Here is a 16,456-nt window from a genome sequence, read left to right as displayed (position 1 = left end):
GTTCGCTTGCGAGATGAAATCCTTTCAGTGAGCGGACAATGGATGGTTGGAGTAGATATCGGCAGTGCAAGAATCAGCAGTGAAAAGACATGTGGAGTTCTCTGGAGGATGACTTGCAATGTGCTTGGGAGAAGGTGTAAGCTCACTGAGTGAAAAGCCGTGTTTTACTGCCATTATGTTTTGATTACCGTATTTTTCCGTGTATAACACGCCCCCGTGTATAAGACGACCCCCAGAGTTGTTGGGCTTTGGGGGAGGGGAATTGCCGGCAATCGCTCACCTCGCAGAAGCAACCAGTCGTCTGCCCAATCGCCCGCCCAATCGCCACAGTAGCAGCCAATCATCAGCAGGCCTTGCCGCAGCCACCAATCACCCGCCCAATCGCCGATGACAATCTCCTGCTCGCAGATGCCACAAATCACCCGTCTCCCCTCTGTGTATAAGACATGTATAAGATGACCCCCAATTTTTAACATTTTTAACAATAAAAAAATCATCTTATACACGAAAAAATACGGTAATTTTAGTATGTATTCTGTGCTTTGATTGTTTTTAATATGTATTTTGTGCTTTGTATGCTGTAACTTTGTGCTGTTAACAAGGTATAGGCGGTATATACAAAATAAAATAATAATAATAATAATAATAATAATAATGGGCCACCCATGCAACAGATTGCTGGTCGTATATTGCTTCACTCTGGTTAAATCGTATCCTTACCAACCCAAGGGCTTGTGATGAGGATAATTTTGTTATGGAAGTATTCTCTCGAGCTGGCTAATTTCCCTCTTTCTTTCTCCCTCTCCAGGATTAAGTAACATAATAGGAATCATTGTCTACATATCCAGCAATGCAGGTGATCCTAGTGACAAGCGGGATGAGGACAAAAAGAACCAATACAATTACGGCTGGTCTTTTTATTTTGGAGCCTTGTCTTTCATTGTGGCAGAAACAGTTGGCGTCCTAGCTGTGAACATCTATATTGAAAAGAACAAAGAGCTAAGGTTTAAGACCAAGAGGGAGTTCCTTAAGACCACTTCTTCTTCTTCCCCTTATGCCAGGATGCCAAGCTATAGGTACAGGAGAAGGCGGTCCAGATCTAGCTCTCGATCTACAGAGCCTTCTCCATCCAGGGATGTTTCGCCCGTTGGCCTGAAAATGGCAGGTTCCATTCCCATGAACGAAATCTCCATGTACACGCTCTCCAGGGAGCCCTTGAAGATCACCACGGCCGCAAGCTACAACATGGAGCAAGACGCAGGTTTTCTTCAAGTTCACAATTTCCTTCAAAAGGAATACAACGAAGGACTTCATATCAACATGGTCAACAGGAGAACAACGCCTGTTTGAAGAGGGGACCGTTTGCTTTTCTTTAAAACTACAACGCGAAGCAAAATCCAGACCTTTTTATACGTGAAAAGCGTGTATTTTTTAAACAAAAGCTCTTGCATACCTCAAGAGAAAAATCATACGGAGAGGTTGAAGAGATTCTGAAATGACCTGAAGATACGGAACTATACATTTCTAGCTGATTTTTATAATAAGCTCTTTCGAAAAAACAAAATTTGTTTAAAGTTCTCAGTGTCACCAAAAGGGAAGAAAAAAAAAATTAAAATCAGCAGCTTCTTTCCCTGCACTTTTGTAGTATGTGTAGTATAACTTGTGAAACGGAAAACATTTTAGCTATTGTAAGGTTCTGAATTTTTCAGTGTGGGCTCCCCCCCCCCAATAATGTTGTCTCTTAGTATAAACCCAGAACCATCACAAACGCTGCCTAGTGCTCTTGTTTCCTTTAAGCTGACAAAAGAGGGAGGGTTCCCCCCCCCTCTCTCCTAGAAAAAAAAAAAAGGCAGGGTACCTGAAACGAGCATGAGCTGTGAAACTGTAGCATATCATTTTTGCTCTGGACGGATTCGAACATTGCAGAACTCTTGACAGGGAACCAAATACCACAAAAGTCATTTTGAATCACAGTTCTGCTATTTAGCCGGGGGGGGGGGATAAGTCCGGGCTCTTAATTAAGCTGTTTCTCTCCATATCAAATCCCTGTGGAGAGTGAGTGGCTGAAGTAAGATTTGCCTGAAATTGGCCTGGTAATGTGAACTTTATTTCCCTTACTTCTCCCCCTGCCCACCAGACTGTTAAAACACCCTTTTGGATTTTGTACAACTTTTTGGCCTATTCACACTTGAGGAAATATTATTTTTTAGATGAGGAAGCTCTTTTTAAAATTATTAATCGTAATAATAATACTGTGCATCGCCCACCCCATCCGTTAATGCGCACGTGGTTGAAACCGATGGCTACCTAAATCCAGCTTCACAAACAAGCAGGCATAGGAGAATCAAACTAGAATCCCATATAGTCAAGGGAAGAAGAAAAAAAACTGCCTTTACTGAATCAGATATTGAGCCTATCCAGTCCTTTCTAGGGTCTTCTAGATTCCTCCAGCTCAGCTTCTAAAATTCCCAGCTGTTAACATACTGAATCATGTAACAAGGCATCTAGCATCATTGAGCTGTAGCCCCACTTCAGTCATCAGTGAAGTGCTTAGAGACCGCAATCAGAAAACCCTCTCGGAAATTACATCAGTGGCTTAAGCAGTTAACACAGACTAGTACCGCTGCAGCTTTACTGAGGGAAAGTAGACTCTTCCCCATTCAGTTACTGGGCTCCCATGCAAGGCCTTTTAAGATCACTCTTGAATCCTTTTGTGCTGAGTTCTGTCTCCACTTTGTAGTAATATAAGCTGACTCGGAACGAGGCAGTTTTAGAAACATTCACAGAGCTATGCTTGTTTTTTCTATATTGAGCTACTTTGACAGCTCAGAGATGCCTTTTTTAAAAATAAAAAAAATGAAACAAACTATGACTGAAATGAATGTCAGGGTGGCGGTGCATCTGAAGAGCATAAAAATGCCCCACCGGATCAGGCCAAGGTCTGTTGACTTTAGAGTTCTGTTTATCACAGGCTGGCAATGCCAAAACTAAGGCACGGTGAAGCTATCCCAGGTGGCTAGTCCTCAGCACTTAATAAATCAGAGAGGTTTCTTGCCTCTGACCATGGAGATTCCATCTAGATATCATGGCTGAAAGTCATTGATAAGACTGATCTGCCGTGAATTTATCTAATCCTTTAAAAACGAAAGCCATCTAAACGAGTCGCTGACACCACATTTTCTGGAAAAGGATTCCCTGTGTCAGTTTTCCTGTCTGTCAAGAAGTGCTCTCTCTTGTCTGTCCTTATCTATTTTCATGTTTAAAACAAAAAGGAAAAAAAAAGTCTCTTTGCAGGAGGGGAGAAGTAGGTTTCATGGTTTGTTAAAAATGCTAGAGATCTGTTTGTATACATGTCTATGCTTTCAAATGATAAATTATTACTTTCTTTGGGAGGCTTCTCTAAAAAATTAAATAAGGCTTATGATAAGGGTAGACAAGTACGTACAGAAGCAATTTGTGTCACTCGTGTGTCATACTTAAGTGCTTACTATTTTATACCTCTTCTAGTCATTGTATTTTCAAGTGCGAGTTCCCTGAACTTCCCCACCCCCATTGTGTTAATAAACTAACAAGTAGAATTTAGTCCTCATTTGTATTTGCTGTAATTACAATATCCATGTTTATAGATATTATTTCCTTTCCAAGAAAGAGGCTGACGTAGGCTTGTCTTTCTAAAGTTTTTCTGCATTGAAATGAAAACTCACAGTGTGAAATTCAATGGATTTTTTTTTAAAGAGAGAAAAGAAAGAAATATACAAAACATATCCTGCCAGTGGGAGTGTTTCTGTTAACGTTTTAGTAGAATCTGCAAAATCACACACACACATATATTTATATCTGTCCCCTTTCTTTTTCTCTATTGTCTAGTGAAAATCTTGCCCGGGTACTCCAGAATTCATTTGTTGACCACTGTGTGTCTAACACGAGCAGTTATTTGTCTATGCTGTTGTTATTATTTATTGTATTTTTGAACTGCCCTTCCTCAAACAGAGACTAGAGTGATGTGCCGCACAAGAGAAACAACAAAATTAACATCAGTGATTAAAACAGATGCAAAACTAAAATACTCATAGAGTAAGACACAGGGTAAAGGTAAAGGTAAAGGTAAAGGGACCGCTGACCATTAGGTCCAGTTGTGGCCGACTCTGGGGTTGCGGCGCTCATCTCGCTTTATTGGCCGAGGGAGCCGGCATACAGCTTCCGGGTCATGTGGCCAGCATGACTAAGCCGCTTCTGGAGAACCAGAGCAGCACACGGAAACGCCGTTTACCTTCCCGCTGGAGCGGTACCTATTTATCAACTTGCACTTTGACGTGCTTTCGAACTGCTAGGTTGGCAGGAGCAGGGACCGAGCAACAGGAGATCACCCCGTCGTGGGGATCCGAACAGCCGACCTTCTGATCGGCAAGTCCTAGGCTCTGTGGTTTAACCCACAGCACCACCTGCGTCCCATGTCCATTAATATATGTGAGTAAAACTTAGCTGAACATCACCGACACTTTACAATGGTGTTCAGGGCAAATATTACCATACCAGACTGAAATGACATGGGTGAATAGAAACGTCTTTAGCTGACATCTAAATCCCAACAACAAATTACATAACCTTCTTAAATTCAAAAGATTTCAATCCTAAATATCGCTCAAGATGTCATGAAACGCAACACACCCAAAACAGTCATTGCCTGATTTCCTTTTACTAGAAGGTCATTCAAATGATCAAAGGAATGTGGGTGTTTTTTTCCCAAATGGAGAAATTCTCAAAAATCCCCAAAGTTTGAACCAATGCCAATGTTTCTGGCTAAATGCTATTGTGTTGGAATTCTGGGAAACACAAAAGATTTGGCTGGTGCATGCTTCCCTTTGGGGAGAAATTGTACAATTGCAACCTTTCTGTTTCATTTGCAACAGCGCCTTTCCAATCCAATACTTGAAATAAGAGCCATTTGGGAAACCCACTTTGGTCAATCAGGGAGGTTTTAAATGATCAGCCTTGCTCCTATCTCAAAATTGCCCAACGGTGACACCGGATGGACAGGAACATTTGAAAAGTTGACTTTTACATCTTTACTTTTTGTCACATGTTGGGGCGGCATTTTCTGTTCCTGACTGCATCCTGATTGTTAACTATTGCCTACAAAGGAAGGTCACAATAGTTAAAGCAAAGAGAGCAATTGCCAGGTGTTAAAATAATCTTCTGTATATTGTTAACCTGTTTACAGTATCTTCCAGTACAGTGGTACCTCGGGTTAAGAACTTAATTCGTTCTGGAGGTCCGTTCTTAACCTGAAACTGTTCTTAACCTGAAGCATCACTTTAGCTAATGGGGCCTCCTGCTGCTGCTGTGCCGCCGGAGCACGATTTCTGTTCTCATCCTGAAGCAAAGTTCTTAACCCGAGGTAATATTTCTGGGTTAGCGGAGTCTATAACCTGAAGCGTCTGTAATCTGAAGCTTATGTAACCTGAGGTACCACTTATAGATAATGTATTGTTGAAAACCCTCAGGGTTGTGAGGTTAGCAGCTGACCAATATCAAAAGAAAGGAGGAGGGGAGGAAGGCTAATTGGAAATATTATTATTATTATTATTATTTATTTATTTATTTATTTATACCCTGCCTATCTGGCTGAGTTTCCCCAGCCACTCTGGGCAGCTCCAGCCACTCTAGGCGACATCTGAAGGCAGCCTTGTATAAGGAAGTTTTAAACATTTCATGTTTTATTATGGTTTTATAATTGTGGGAAGCTGTCTAGAGTGGCTGGGAAACCCAGTAAGATGATGATGATGATGATGATGATGATGATTTATTGAATTTATATACTGCCCTATACCCAGGGGTCTCAGGGTGGTTCACAGAATAAAATCAAGATATAAAACCACAAAATAGCTAATAAAAATAAAAACAACAACCCAATATCCCCCACATTTTAAAGAACACATTTTAAAAGGGCATAGGATGTAAATCAGATCAACCAAAGGCCTGGTTTAAAAAGAACGTTTTTGCCTGGTGCCTAAAGGTGTGTAATGAAGGCGCCAGGCAAACTTCCCTGGGGAGAGCATTCCACAGCCGGGGGGCCACTGCAGAGAAGGCCCGTTCTCATGTTGCGGCATATAAAATTATTATTATTAACCACAAAATCCGATAAATTCTATCCTTTTTAGGGAGATATTTCTCATTTGGGCAAGCTATGGGTGATTAGCTTGATATTTGATCAAAGGACTTATGATTAACCAATATACATTTGTGTGAGTGTAGAAGACTTCAACCTCTTCTGGTAATCCTGTTACTGAAGATTGTCAGCACAGTGGCAAAACCTGGCATATAGCCTGTCACTGTCAAGTGGTCCTGCAGGACTGCACAGATAAAGTGCAGCTCTTTGGTGGTTTTGCTTGATAATTAATTGATCAGCCTCAAGTGAATCCTGTGGTCCTTGGATTGCATCTGCAGCGACAGGCAATGACATTTTTTTAATTAAAAAAAATACAACATGTGATGTTTTTTTGAAGAAGGTTGTCAGTATTTTCCCTTTCTGCACTTTGTTTTGAAATGACTTGATTCCTGGTTTGGTTTGGTTTTTCTTTTTTTGGGTTGCGAAATATTAGGTTTGTTTGAGAGGTCTATATGAAGTTGGCGTTCTTTCTCTTTAGAACATTCAGCCCAGTGCGCAATGTTTACAATGGTACCTCGGGTTAAGTACTTAATTCGTTCCGGAGGTCCGTACTTAACCTGAAACTGCTCTTAACCTGAAGCACCACTTTAGCTAATGGGGCCTCCCGCTGCTGCCGCATCGCCGGAGCACAATTTCTGTTCTCATCCTGAAGCAAAGTTCTTAACCTGAAGCACTATTTCTGGGTTAGCGGAGTCTGTAACCTGAAGGGTATGTAACCTGAAGCATATGTAACCTGAGGTACCACTGTATTTGTTATCAGGCCTTTGCAAATGGGAGAGAAACTACAAATGGCTCTTTTATTGATAATCTTTTCATGGTGGCTCACATTGACTTTACAAACCCTTTCAAAAGCGGTAAGGAACTAACTGCCAGGTGTGTGATTGTATGAGGATTGGTGTAGGAAATATGTTGATCCCACAGGGTAGTCCCATAATGCATTGCAGCACCTTCTTTGTGCTGCTGGTACGAAACAAAGAAAAGGGCAGCGTATTTTCAGACCTGCTCTAGCCTTTCCAAGACCTCGGTGGCATCCGAACAGAAGTAATAGTAATAATAATAATAATAATAATTTTTTATTTATACCCCGCTCTTCCCGGTTCAAAAAACCGGGCTCAGGGCGGCTAACAACAAATTTAAAACACTTAATTGATGCAACAAAAAACAGCATAAAATACAGTATAAAATGTGAATAACAATAAATTTGGAATTCAAAAATCAATTTAGGGAGGAAATCCATCCAATAAACATTAGAAGATCACCAGGGCTAGCTGGCTAAATTAGTCCTATTTGGGCCAGCGAGACGACCAGGGGAGAATTAGCTGTGGGATCCCAGAATGGGTAATCTTCATAAAAAGGGGAGGGGGAGGGAAGGAAGGGGAATAAAAGATCAGGCTAAGTTCAAATTGAAAGCCAGGCGGAATAGCTCTCTCTTACAGGCCCTGCAGAAGGAAGTTAGATCCTGCAGGGCCCTGGTTTCATGGGAGTGAGCATTCCACCAGGTTGGAGCCATCACTGAGAAGGCCCTGGCCCTGGTGGAGGATAATCTGACTTCTTTAGGGCCTGGGACCTCTAAACTATGATTATTCATGGACCTTAAGGTCCTCTGCGGGGCATACCAGGAGAGGCGGTCCTGTAAATACGAGGGCCCTAAGGACACACAAGCCAAATAGTGGTCGGACTTTCAGAGACAGATTAATGTTGTGAAAGCATGTATGTATACCGTTATTATACAGGGGAATCAGATGTTCTTCAGCAGCATGCCCAATCCCCCAAAATCACATGAGCCTCCAGCCCACAGTACTGGCAATGCAGTTTTCAAAACTTCTTACTCCTGGCAAGAGAGCATCTCACCTAGGAAGACCCATGCCTCTCAAACAACTGTGAGAAAGATCGGGAACACAGGAATGGAAAGCCAGGGGGAGCTGGCTCATCATTCCTCAAAAATGTTCTATGCTCAAAAGCCAGCGCTTCCAGTACAACCAAAGTTAGCTGTGAGCGACTAAGTTGAGAACAAGGGAACCTGCATTAGGCACTATGACTTGTTTGTTTTGCTGGTTGGAAAGGAAACTGGTCACAACAATGAACTTTGGCTGAGCCAGGGCAACGTACATATTAACTAAAGTGATCAACATCTCACACGTCCACACTCATGTAAGCATCCTTCCACCATGTTAGCAACATGGCTTGATATTGCAGACACCTTAGAAACCCCAAGCTCCAGGGTTCCACACTGTCTGAAAGCTTCACCCTCTCTACCTTCCATCCGCGCTCATCTCCAAATGGAACAGCATAGCCATTAATTCCAGCACATGCACATACAGCTAATGTGCCATAAAACCACGATTCATTTTGTTTTTCATTTCGTAAGGATATTTGTCTTTTTCTTGTGGTATTGTAATTGCCAGTAGTCAACTTTAAATATACAGTGGTACCTTGGTTTAAGAACAGCTTAGTTTATGAACAACTTGGATTAAGAACGCTGCAAGCCCGGAAGTAGGTGTTTTGGTTTGTGAACTTTGCCTTGGAATAAGAACATGTTTCGCTTCTTTTTGAGTGTGTTCCATTTGTAAATTGAGTACCCCGCTGCTATGGGAAAGCACGCCTTGGTTTAAGAATGCTTTGGTTTAAGAATGGACTTCCGGAACAGATTAAGTTTGTAAGGTACCACTGTATATGATTTGCATCAGATATCAGGACAAACAGAACTTTAAGTGGGCACAATTTTTACTCCATGTCTCTTATTGCGACCAGGATTTTAATAGTATTGGTTCCCTTGGAAAGTGTACATTGCTACTGTCGCAGCTCTGCTGCTACTACAGTCATACCTCGGGATAAATATGCTTCAGGATAAGTGCATTACTTCTGGTACTTCTGGAGCACGTTACTGCTCACGCATGTGCAGATGGTCAAAATGACATCACGCGCATGTGCGGAAGCGGCGAAACATGACCCGCGCACGCGCAGAAGCGTCTTACGTTCTATTTAGGATGCGAACGGGGCTCCAGAATGGATCCCGTTTGCATCCCAAGGTACCACTGTACTACTATTGAGAAAGCACCTGTGATTCGAGTGAGGTTCTTGGTATTGGTCCCCTTTGCTACCAATGCTGTTGTGACATAGCGTCTCTGTAGAGATTTTGACCCAGAGAAGAGCTTTTAGATAACAGCTTCAATGCAAAAAAAGCAAGAGCCTCACAACTAGTTCCGTGTACTCAGATGAGCTTTGGATGTGATTTTCAGAGGCAGGAATGCACACCCACACACCCAATCACCGGGTTCCACAGAGCAAACCATAAGCAGTTTCCAAAGCAATCTTTGTAATGGCAACCACTGCTCAAAGGAAAGAAGTCAAAAATTCCACAGGGTATTCCTAAACCTTGACTAAACCTTTGATCCGGCATTAAAGATACGAGCAACAATTTCCTATGCATCCTATTTCAGTAACTGGCTTGGGGGCAGGAGCTACATATCATTCCTTGAGATGCTCAAAAGCATCCAAATCTTTTGCTGGACCAACCCTACCATCAGCCAGAGTGAGGTGGCCAATTCAAGCGAAAGAAGCTGGGGAGTGGAGAAGTGGTAGTGAAGTGTTAGGAGGACAGAGCTTTGTGTGTCATGCATAACATGTCCTGTGCTCCCTAAACTAGCCTATGACCCTCAGATGAAGTGGAAGACGTTGTCCTGCCGCTGGTGATAAACTCAAATTCCACTAAGAATCCAGCTGGCTTCTGTATGTGGAACCAGAGAGACACGCTATAGTGTCTGCCTCAGACGACGAGATATCTTGGGCTGCAGCCCATGTTAGGTGGCCAAGAGAAAGCGTGGTCTTGGTTAAACACGCTGAATAATTTCATTTCGGTCCTTAGATTTACATTCGTTAAAAGCAAGATGATTTGTTGTCTGCTAGCCAAATCCTCTTATTTATTCCCTACCCCAGCATATGAATGATTGGATGAACCACGTTTTTTTATTCACAGCAACATCTCACACCATATTGTTGCATCAACACTCTGGGGATGTGACTCTTGATTGCAGACAGGAATGCCAGCCAGCACAAACATTTAGGGCCAGACTCCTACATGTTTGCAGTTGGTTGGCAGTGTTTCTTTCCTTTTTTATTTCTAAAGATGTAAGGTGAAATTAGAAGGTCGGGGCTGGTTGGAGTTATGTCAAATTTTAGGTAGTGTGCCAGTCACACTGTGTGGACTTCAAAAAATTGTTACTTATTGTCATTATTAATCATTGTAAGAATCTTGCCATTTCCTATTACAGTGGTACCTCGGGTTAAGAACTTAATTCCTTCCGGAGGTCCGTTCTTAACCTGAAACTGTTCTTAATCTGAAGCACCACTTTAGCTAATGGGGCCTCCCACTGCCGCCACACGATTTCTGTTCTCATCCTGAAGCAAAGTTCTTAACCCAAGGTACTATTTCTGGGTTAGCGGAGTCTGTAACCTGAAGTGTCTGTAACCTGAAGTGTCTGTAACCCGAGGTACCACTGTATTATGAAGTACTCGAGATCACAGAGAAAAAGAACACTCTATAGAGTTTGGTCACCCATTGGCTCTCATTGTAGGCAGAGCAGGAAGGAATGAAAATGTGCCACATGTAAGGTTAGAATCCAAAGTGAGCCAGACTTCATTTCCATTTAAAATCAGTGCAAAGTGGTTAGAATATGCTAGGGCTGGACTAGAACACCCTCAGGGGTCCTTCCAGCTCTGCAATTCTATGGTTCTATGACTGGTGCAGTCCTGGTTCAAATCCTCACTCTACCATGAAATTCACTGAGTGATGCTGGGCCCATCTGTCATCCTAGCATAACGGTAGTGAAGATAAAATGGTGGCTGGAGGACTCTGTACTCCCACCACTCCTTGGCAGAAAGGTGGGACACAAATAAGTAATAGTCATAACCAGTGCTATTTTTCTAGAAAAAGAGGTGCCAGAACTCACCACGAACGCCTCCCATGTTCTCTTAGAATGGGCAATGGCGTTCACCTGAGAGGTGCCAGAACTGAGTTCCAACTGGTCATTACTATATTAAGGCCCATTTACTTTGTTGGGACCTGTGACCAATTCAGGACAATATTCAACTAAATTCTTGCACTAGTCCAAGGATTAGTGTGCCAGCACCTCTGTGCACAGGCTCTGTGCCATCCAAAACTGCTCCAGAGAGTTGGGTGAAATGCCCAGAACAGGTTTAGGGAGTTCACAGGGAGGAGAATGGGAGAATGTTCTATTGCAGAAGTGGAAACCATTGTGCTGACAGAACGCTCAGCATAGTGCTACGTTGACTACAACCCTTAATCCTGACAGAAATTACATTTCCTATACAGTGGTACCTCGGGTTAAGTACTTAATTCGTTCCGGAGGTCCGTTCTTAACCTGAAGCACCACTTTAGCTAATGGGGCCTATTGCTGCTGCCACGCCGCTGCTGCACGATTTCTGTTCTCATCCTGAAGCAAATTTCTTAACCCAAGGTACTATTTCTGGGTTAGCGGAGTCTGTCACCTGAAGCGTATGTAACCTGAAGTGTATGTAACCCGAGGTACCACTATATAAAGGTAATTTCTAGGCAGGAATGTGTATTTGCCAAGATGCCTGGAGTATCATCCACTATGAAAACAAGCTGTTGTTGAGACCGTATGATAACGTATACAGTGGTACCTCAGGTTAAGAACTTAATTCGTTCTGGAGGTCCGTTCTTAACCTGAAACTGTTCTTAACCTGAGGTACCACTTTAGCTAATGGGGCCTCCCGCTGCTGCCGCCAGTGCGTGATTTCTGTTCTCATCCTGAAGCAAAGTTCTTAACCTGAGGTACTATTTCTGGGTTAGCGGAGTCTGTAACCTGAAGCGTATGTAACCTGACGTGCCTGTAACCCGAGGTACCACTGTACATTTGCCTAAGCGGAAAATTGCATCGGGGTGGGGCAGGGGTTGATGCCATGTGTGAAGCAGTCCTAAGGACAATTGTACACCATGATCCATTTTGTGAACCCAATGCTCTCGTACAGCACATCTGGCACCAAGGTGCCGGGGACAACTGCAACATTGATGGAAACAGGCTGGGCACATCTTTCTACTGCTAGCATGTGGATGTCCCAGGAGAAAGGGCATTTGCTTATTTATACCACACATTTCAGTCTGTGCCACATGGCAGTCAAAACCAGCAGCAAGCGCATCAGCCACATAGGTGTGGTCGAAAGGAGCACCAAATTGCATTGCGTTCCGCATTTTTCTGTTGCATCAGATTATTGGGGAGATTCCTCTATTGTTCTTCCTGTCATGTTATCCACAAGGGCTAATCTGTTGTTTCCCCAAAGGCTACAGTTTCCTTTCCAAGTTCTGGTGTGTTGTTTTCAATGTGCTTCGGGGATTCCCCCCCCCCATATCCCCAATATAACCACAATGTGTGTACTGTGATTATTTTTTAAATAAACGTATTTTAAAATGTATTTTTGTCTCTGTGTGTGTGTGTGTGTGTGAAAGATCAAATATTTAAATAGCAAAATTGTTTGAAGCTGGGCAACTCTGTGTGGCAAATTTCTGGCAAAGAAAGTGTTTACTCTCTCCCCCACCCCCACCCCATTTCACTTTTCCAGGGTCCCTTTAAGAAGGGACATTTTAAAGCAGTTGATTTTTCATCCCGAAGTAACCTTCGCTCTTACCCGATCAGTTCCAGTCAGCATGGCTGTCCAGAACGAATCTGATTTTCAGCTTGTCGGGTCATGAAAATTAAGACAAAGTATCTCCATATCTCAGCACCCACCCATTTTCCCCTCACAGTTTGTTGCTTGGACTATTTTTAGCTTCAGCATGTGTCTATGAGACAGGATGGATGGAGGTTTAGCCTCAGTGGCACTCAGTAGGCACATGAAACCTTTTTAATCCAGTTGTTTGCTTCCCTGAGCAGCCTGCCACCACTAATTCACAGAACAAATCACAGAGGTGGAAAATTCAAAGGTCATGGAGTAGAAGCACCTCACAGTCACGCAGGAAGAACCAATCACCAGTCTCAGCTCACTTCTTCCTTCCAGACCATAAGTTGCATGGATCTAAGATCAGCCCAGACCCTTCAAGTGTCCCTATTTTCCAGGGACAGTCCCGGATTTACAGAAGCCGTCCCAGTTTATGATTTGATCCCAGAATGTCCCACTTTTCCTCAAGACGTCCCTATTTTCATCGTAGAAATGTCAGAGGGTGTGGAGTTACGCAACCCCTGAGCCAAAGAGATAAGTAACTACACAACCTTTAGAAGACATCTGAAGGCAGCCCTTTTATCGGGAAGTTTTCAATGCTTAATGTTTTAGTATGTTTTTATATATGTTGGAAGCCACCCAAAGTGGCTGGAGCAACCCAGTCAGATGGGTGGCGTACAAACAATACTATTATTATTATTATTATTATTATTATTATTATTATACAGGACGTCCCTATTTACATCAGAGAAATGTTGGCAGTGTGGGATGTAATCCACTGGGAGCAGTCAAATACAACATTCACTGTTTTCCTAGACTGGACATGCAAGGGAATGTTTGGTCCAGCCAGTTGAAACTTCCTGTTCCTCTTGGCCTGGAGCATCTTTCCTTGCATGTGACTAGTGGGTAGGGATGACCTTTCCAGACCTGGTAAAAGGACAAGGCATGCTGCCACTCTCTCTCTTTTCCATCTTCCTTTCGTCCTGTGAACTGCTGGACTGCTAGTCACTAGGTAAATCTCCCTTATGGGGTAAACCTGTTTGTATATGTTTGAAACTTTAAGCCTAAAGCCTGACTTCAAGGATCATCACACTGTGCTCTGCCTGATTGTGAGTAAACTTCCTTTTTATTGCTTATGAATAAGACTGCGGTCTCTTTATTCATTTAGGAGGCATTCAAGGGGTCTTACCAGGAAAATATTAGAACACATTTCAATCTGGACAAGCCAGATTGAATTGCGTATTGTCTTAAGAAACTCACACAAGTTTGCAACTAGTTTGCTGTTGTGTAAAGGGGAATGCACTCTGCTAAGAAAAAGAACTTGCTAACGCAAGTTAGGAAAGATATTAATAAACCATGCATCTTCTCCTGCCACATTGAAAATTCCCACAGGAGGGTGTGTCAGTCTGCTTAGATTCTAAGCACCAGCATGCTTTCTGAATGGGGTCGGTAGGTGGAATTCAAAATCACACTATGATGGATTTTCCACCTGCGCAAGCACTGCAGCTTGCCAGACGGAAGTATCCTGCCTCTCTGCCCACACACCCTTCCGGCAGTTCTTCCAACTCCCCTCCCCAAGTCAAGGAAAGCCCTTGCATAGGGCTTCTGCTGGCAGAGCTCATTAGATGAATCCCCCCCCCCAGTAAATTCAGTAGGTATTAATCCCAGGTAAATATGGAAGGGAATGTTGCCATGCAGCCTCTAAATTATTTACTCCGGTCTCAAAGTCAGCAGGAGTGGAGCGATTCCAGAGTAAGTGGATTGCTGATTGCTCTCTTGGACATGCACTTACCTTTCGGCATGTGTTTAAACCATTTAATGAATTGGACTTGCCCAGAAGAATATTTGCAAATACTGAGAGAATTCACAGCGGGTCATTAATTTCCTGCGAGACGGAGCAAAGGGCGGGGATTTGGCCTAAGACATCTCATTTAGCATTTTCTTCAGGAGAGAAACATAATTGCATGTCACACGCACAGCTGTTAAAGTTCAACTAATTATATCCCCCCTCCATGCTTCCCAACAGGTACTCATTAACCGTATGTTTATATTTGACGAGGTATTGATTTTTAAGTGCAAGCACTTGCCAATAAGAAAAAGGCAGCCGCCGGAACATTAAACTGTCATTTGCTAGTGAAAGCTTTCCAAGAGATCAGCAGCTGCCATTTTCTTCCTTCTCTTGGCTTGTTTACACTTCAGAATAGTACAGTGGTACCTCAGGTTACATACGCTTCAGGTTACAGACTCCGCTAACCCAGAAATAGTACCTCGGATTAAGAACTTTGTTTCAGGATGAGAACAGAAATCGCGCCGCGGTGGCACAGCGGCAGCGGGAGGCACCATTAGTTAAAGTGGTACCTCAGGTTAAGAACAGTTTCTAGTTAAGAATGGACCTCCAGAATGAATTACATTATTAACCCAAGGTACCACTGTAAAAGCAGAGACATCACCTTGCCAACAAAGGTCCGTATAGTTAAAGCCATGGTTTTCCCAGTAGTGATGTATGGAAGTGAGAGCTGGACCATAAAGAAGGCTGATCGCCGAAGAATTGATGCTTTTGAATTATGGTGCTGGAGGAGACTCTTGAGAGTCCCATGGTCTGCAAGAAGATCAAACCTATCCATTCTGAAGGAAATCAGCCCTGAGTGCTCACTGGAAGGACAGATCCTGAAGCTGAGGCTCCAATACTTTGGCCACCTCATGAGAAGAGAAGACTCCCTGGAAAAGACCCTGATGTTGGGAAAGATGGAGGGCACAAGGAGAAGGGGACAACAGAGGAGGAGATGGTTGGACAGTGTTCTCGAAGCTACAAACATGAGTCTGACCAAACTGCGGGAGGCAGTGGAAGACAGGAGTGCCTGGTGTGCTCTGGTCCGTGGGGTCACAAAGAGTCGGACATGACTAAACGACTAAACAACAACCACTGTAAAGTTGTTTTGTTTGTTTGTTTTTGCTTCTGTTACAGGGTGGGAACCTTTTCTTTCCCTCGAGAGCCATATTAAGTGTTAAGTTGTGGGCGAACATAGCAGACACAGCGATTTCTCCAAAGCAGCTCTTTATTTGTAAGCTGGACAGAACTGAACAGCAAACAGCTCAGCCGGCCTGTTTTTATAGGCAGCCGGCTGTTGACAGTGTAGCAACAACAACCCAGGGTTTCCCGCCTAAAATAACTGACGTGGACCTGAGTGAAAACTACATACACAATACTCCTGGTGGCCAGGGCGAGAACTTCAGTACATAACATTAAGTTTTTTGGGTAGGGCAGAAGCTAGCAGTGGGGAGTGGGAGCAAAGCCAAAAGTGGATGGGGCCATGTCCATTTCTCTCTCTTTCCGGCATCCCCATCTCCATCCCTCACTCCCCCTCTCCGCCTCTGCAATATGCAAGGAGTTACAAAAGCAAAAACTGAGGATCTGGCTAGAAGAAAGCAACTTGTTTTCGAAAAGGCAAGCTCTCCACTTTCCATCTTTCATATACGGACCATCCTGTTGTACAAATGGCTGTCCCAAGAACAGTCTTCAAATGACAGCAGAGAGCCTCCACCAGGAATGTGGACAGGTAGCGCATAGTTTACATGTGATGGTGGTGCTCC

General features: G+C 43.3%; 1 protein-coding gene and 1 long non-coding RNA gene across 3 annotated transcripts in view; one reads left to right on the top strand and one right to left on the bottom strand.

Moving 5' to 3' along the window:
• Positions 1 to 3,582, top strand: part of CACNG4 (calcium voltage-gated channel auxiliary subunit gamma 4) — a 93,849-nt gene extending 90,267 nt beyond the window's left edge. Inside the window, exon 4 of the mRNA XM_080994938.1 lies at positions 809 to 3,582. Within this exon, the coding sequence (XP_080851064.1) occupies positions 809 to 1,350 (542 nt within the window). The 3' untranslated portion in view covers positions 1,351 to 3,582. The remainder of the gene's footprint in view (positions 1 to 808) is intronic.
• LOC308471165 overlaps positions 1 to 16,456 on the bottom strand; it is a 201,262-nt gene that overhangs the window by 153,780 nt on the left and 31,026 nt on the right. The gene's annotated exons all lie outside the window — the stretch shown is intronic.

The sequence above is a fragment of the Podarcis pityusensis genome, assembly GCF_964106645.2.
Source record: "Podarcis pityusensis genome assembly, chromosome: 2".
Taxonomy (NCBI): Eukaryota; Metazoa; Chordata; class Lepidosauria; order Squamata; family Lacertidae; genus Podarcis; species Podarcis pityusensis.
Note: the sequence above shows the minus strand (reverse complement) of the source record. Positions and strands in the feature narration are given on the sequence as shown.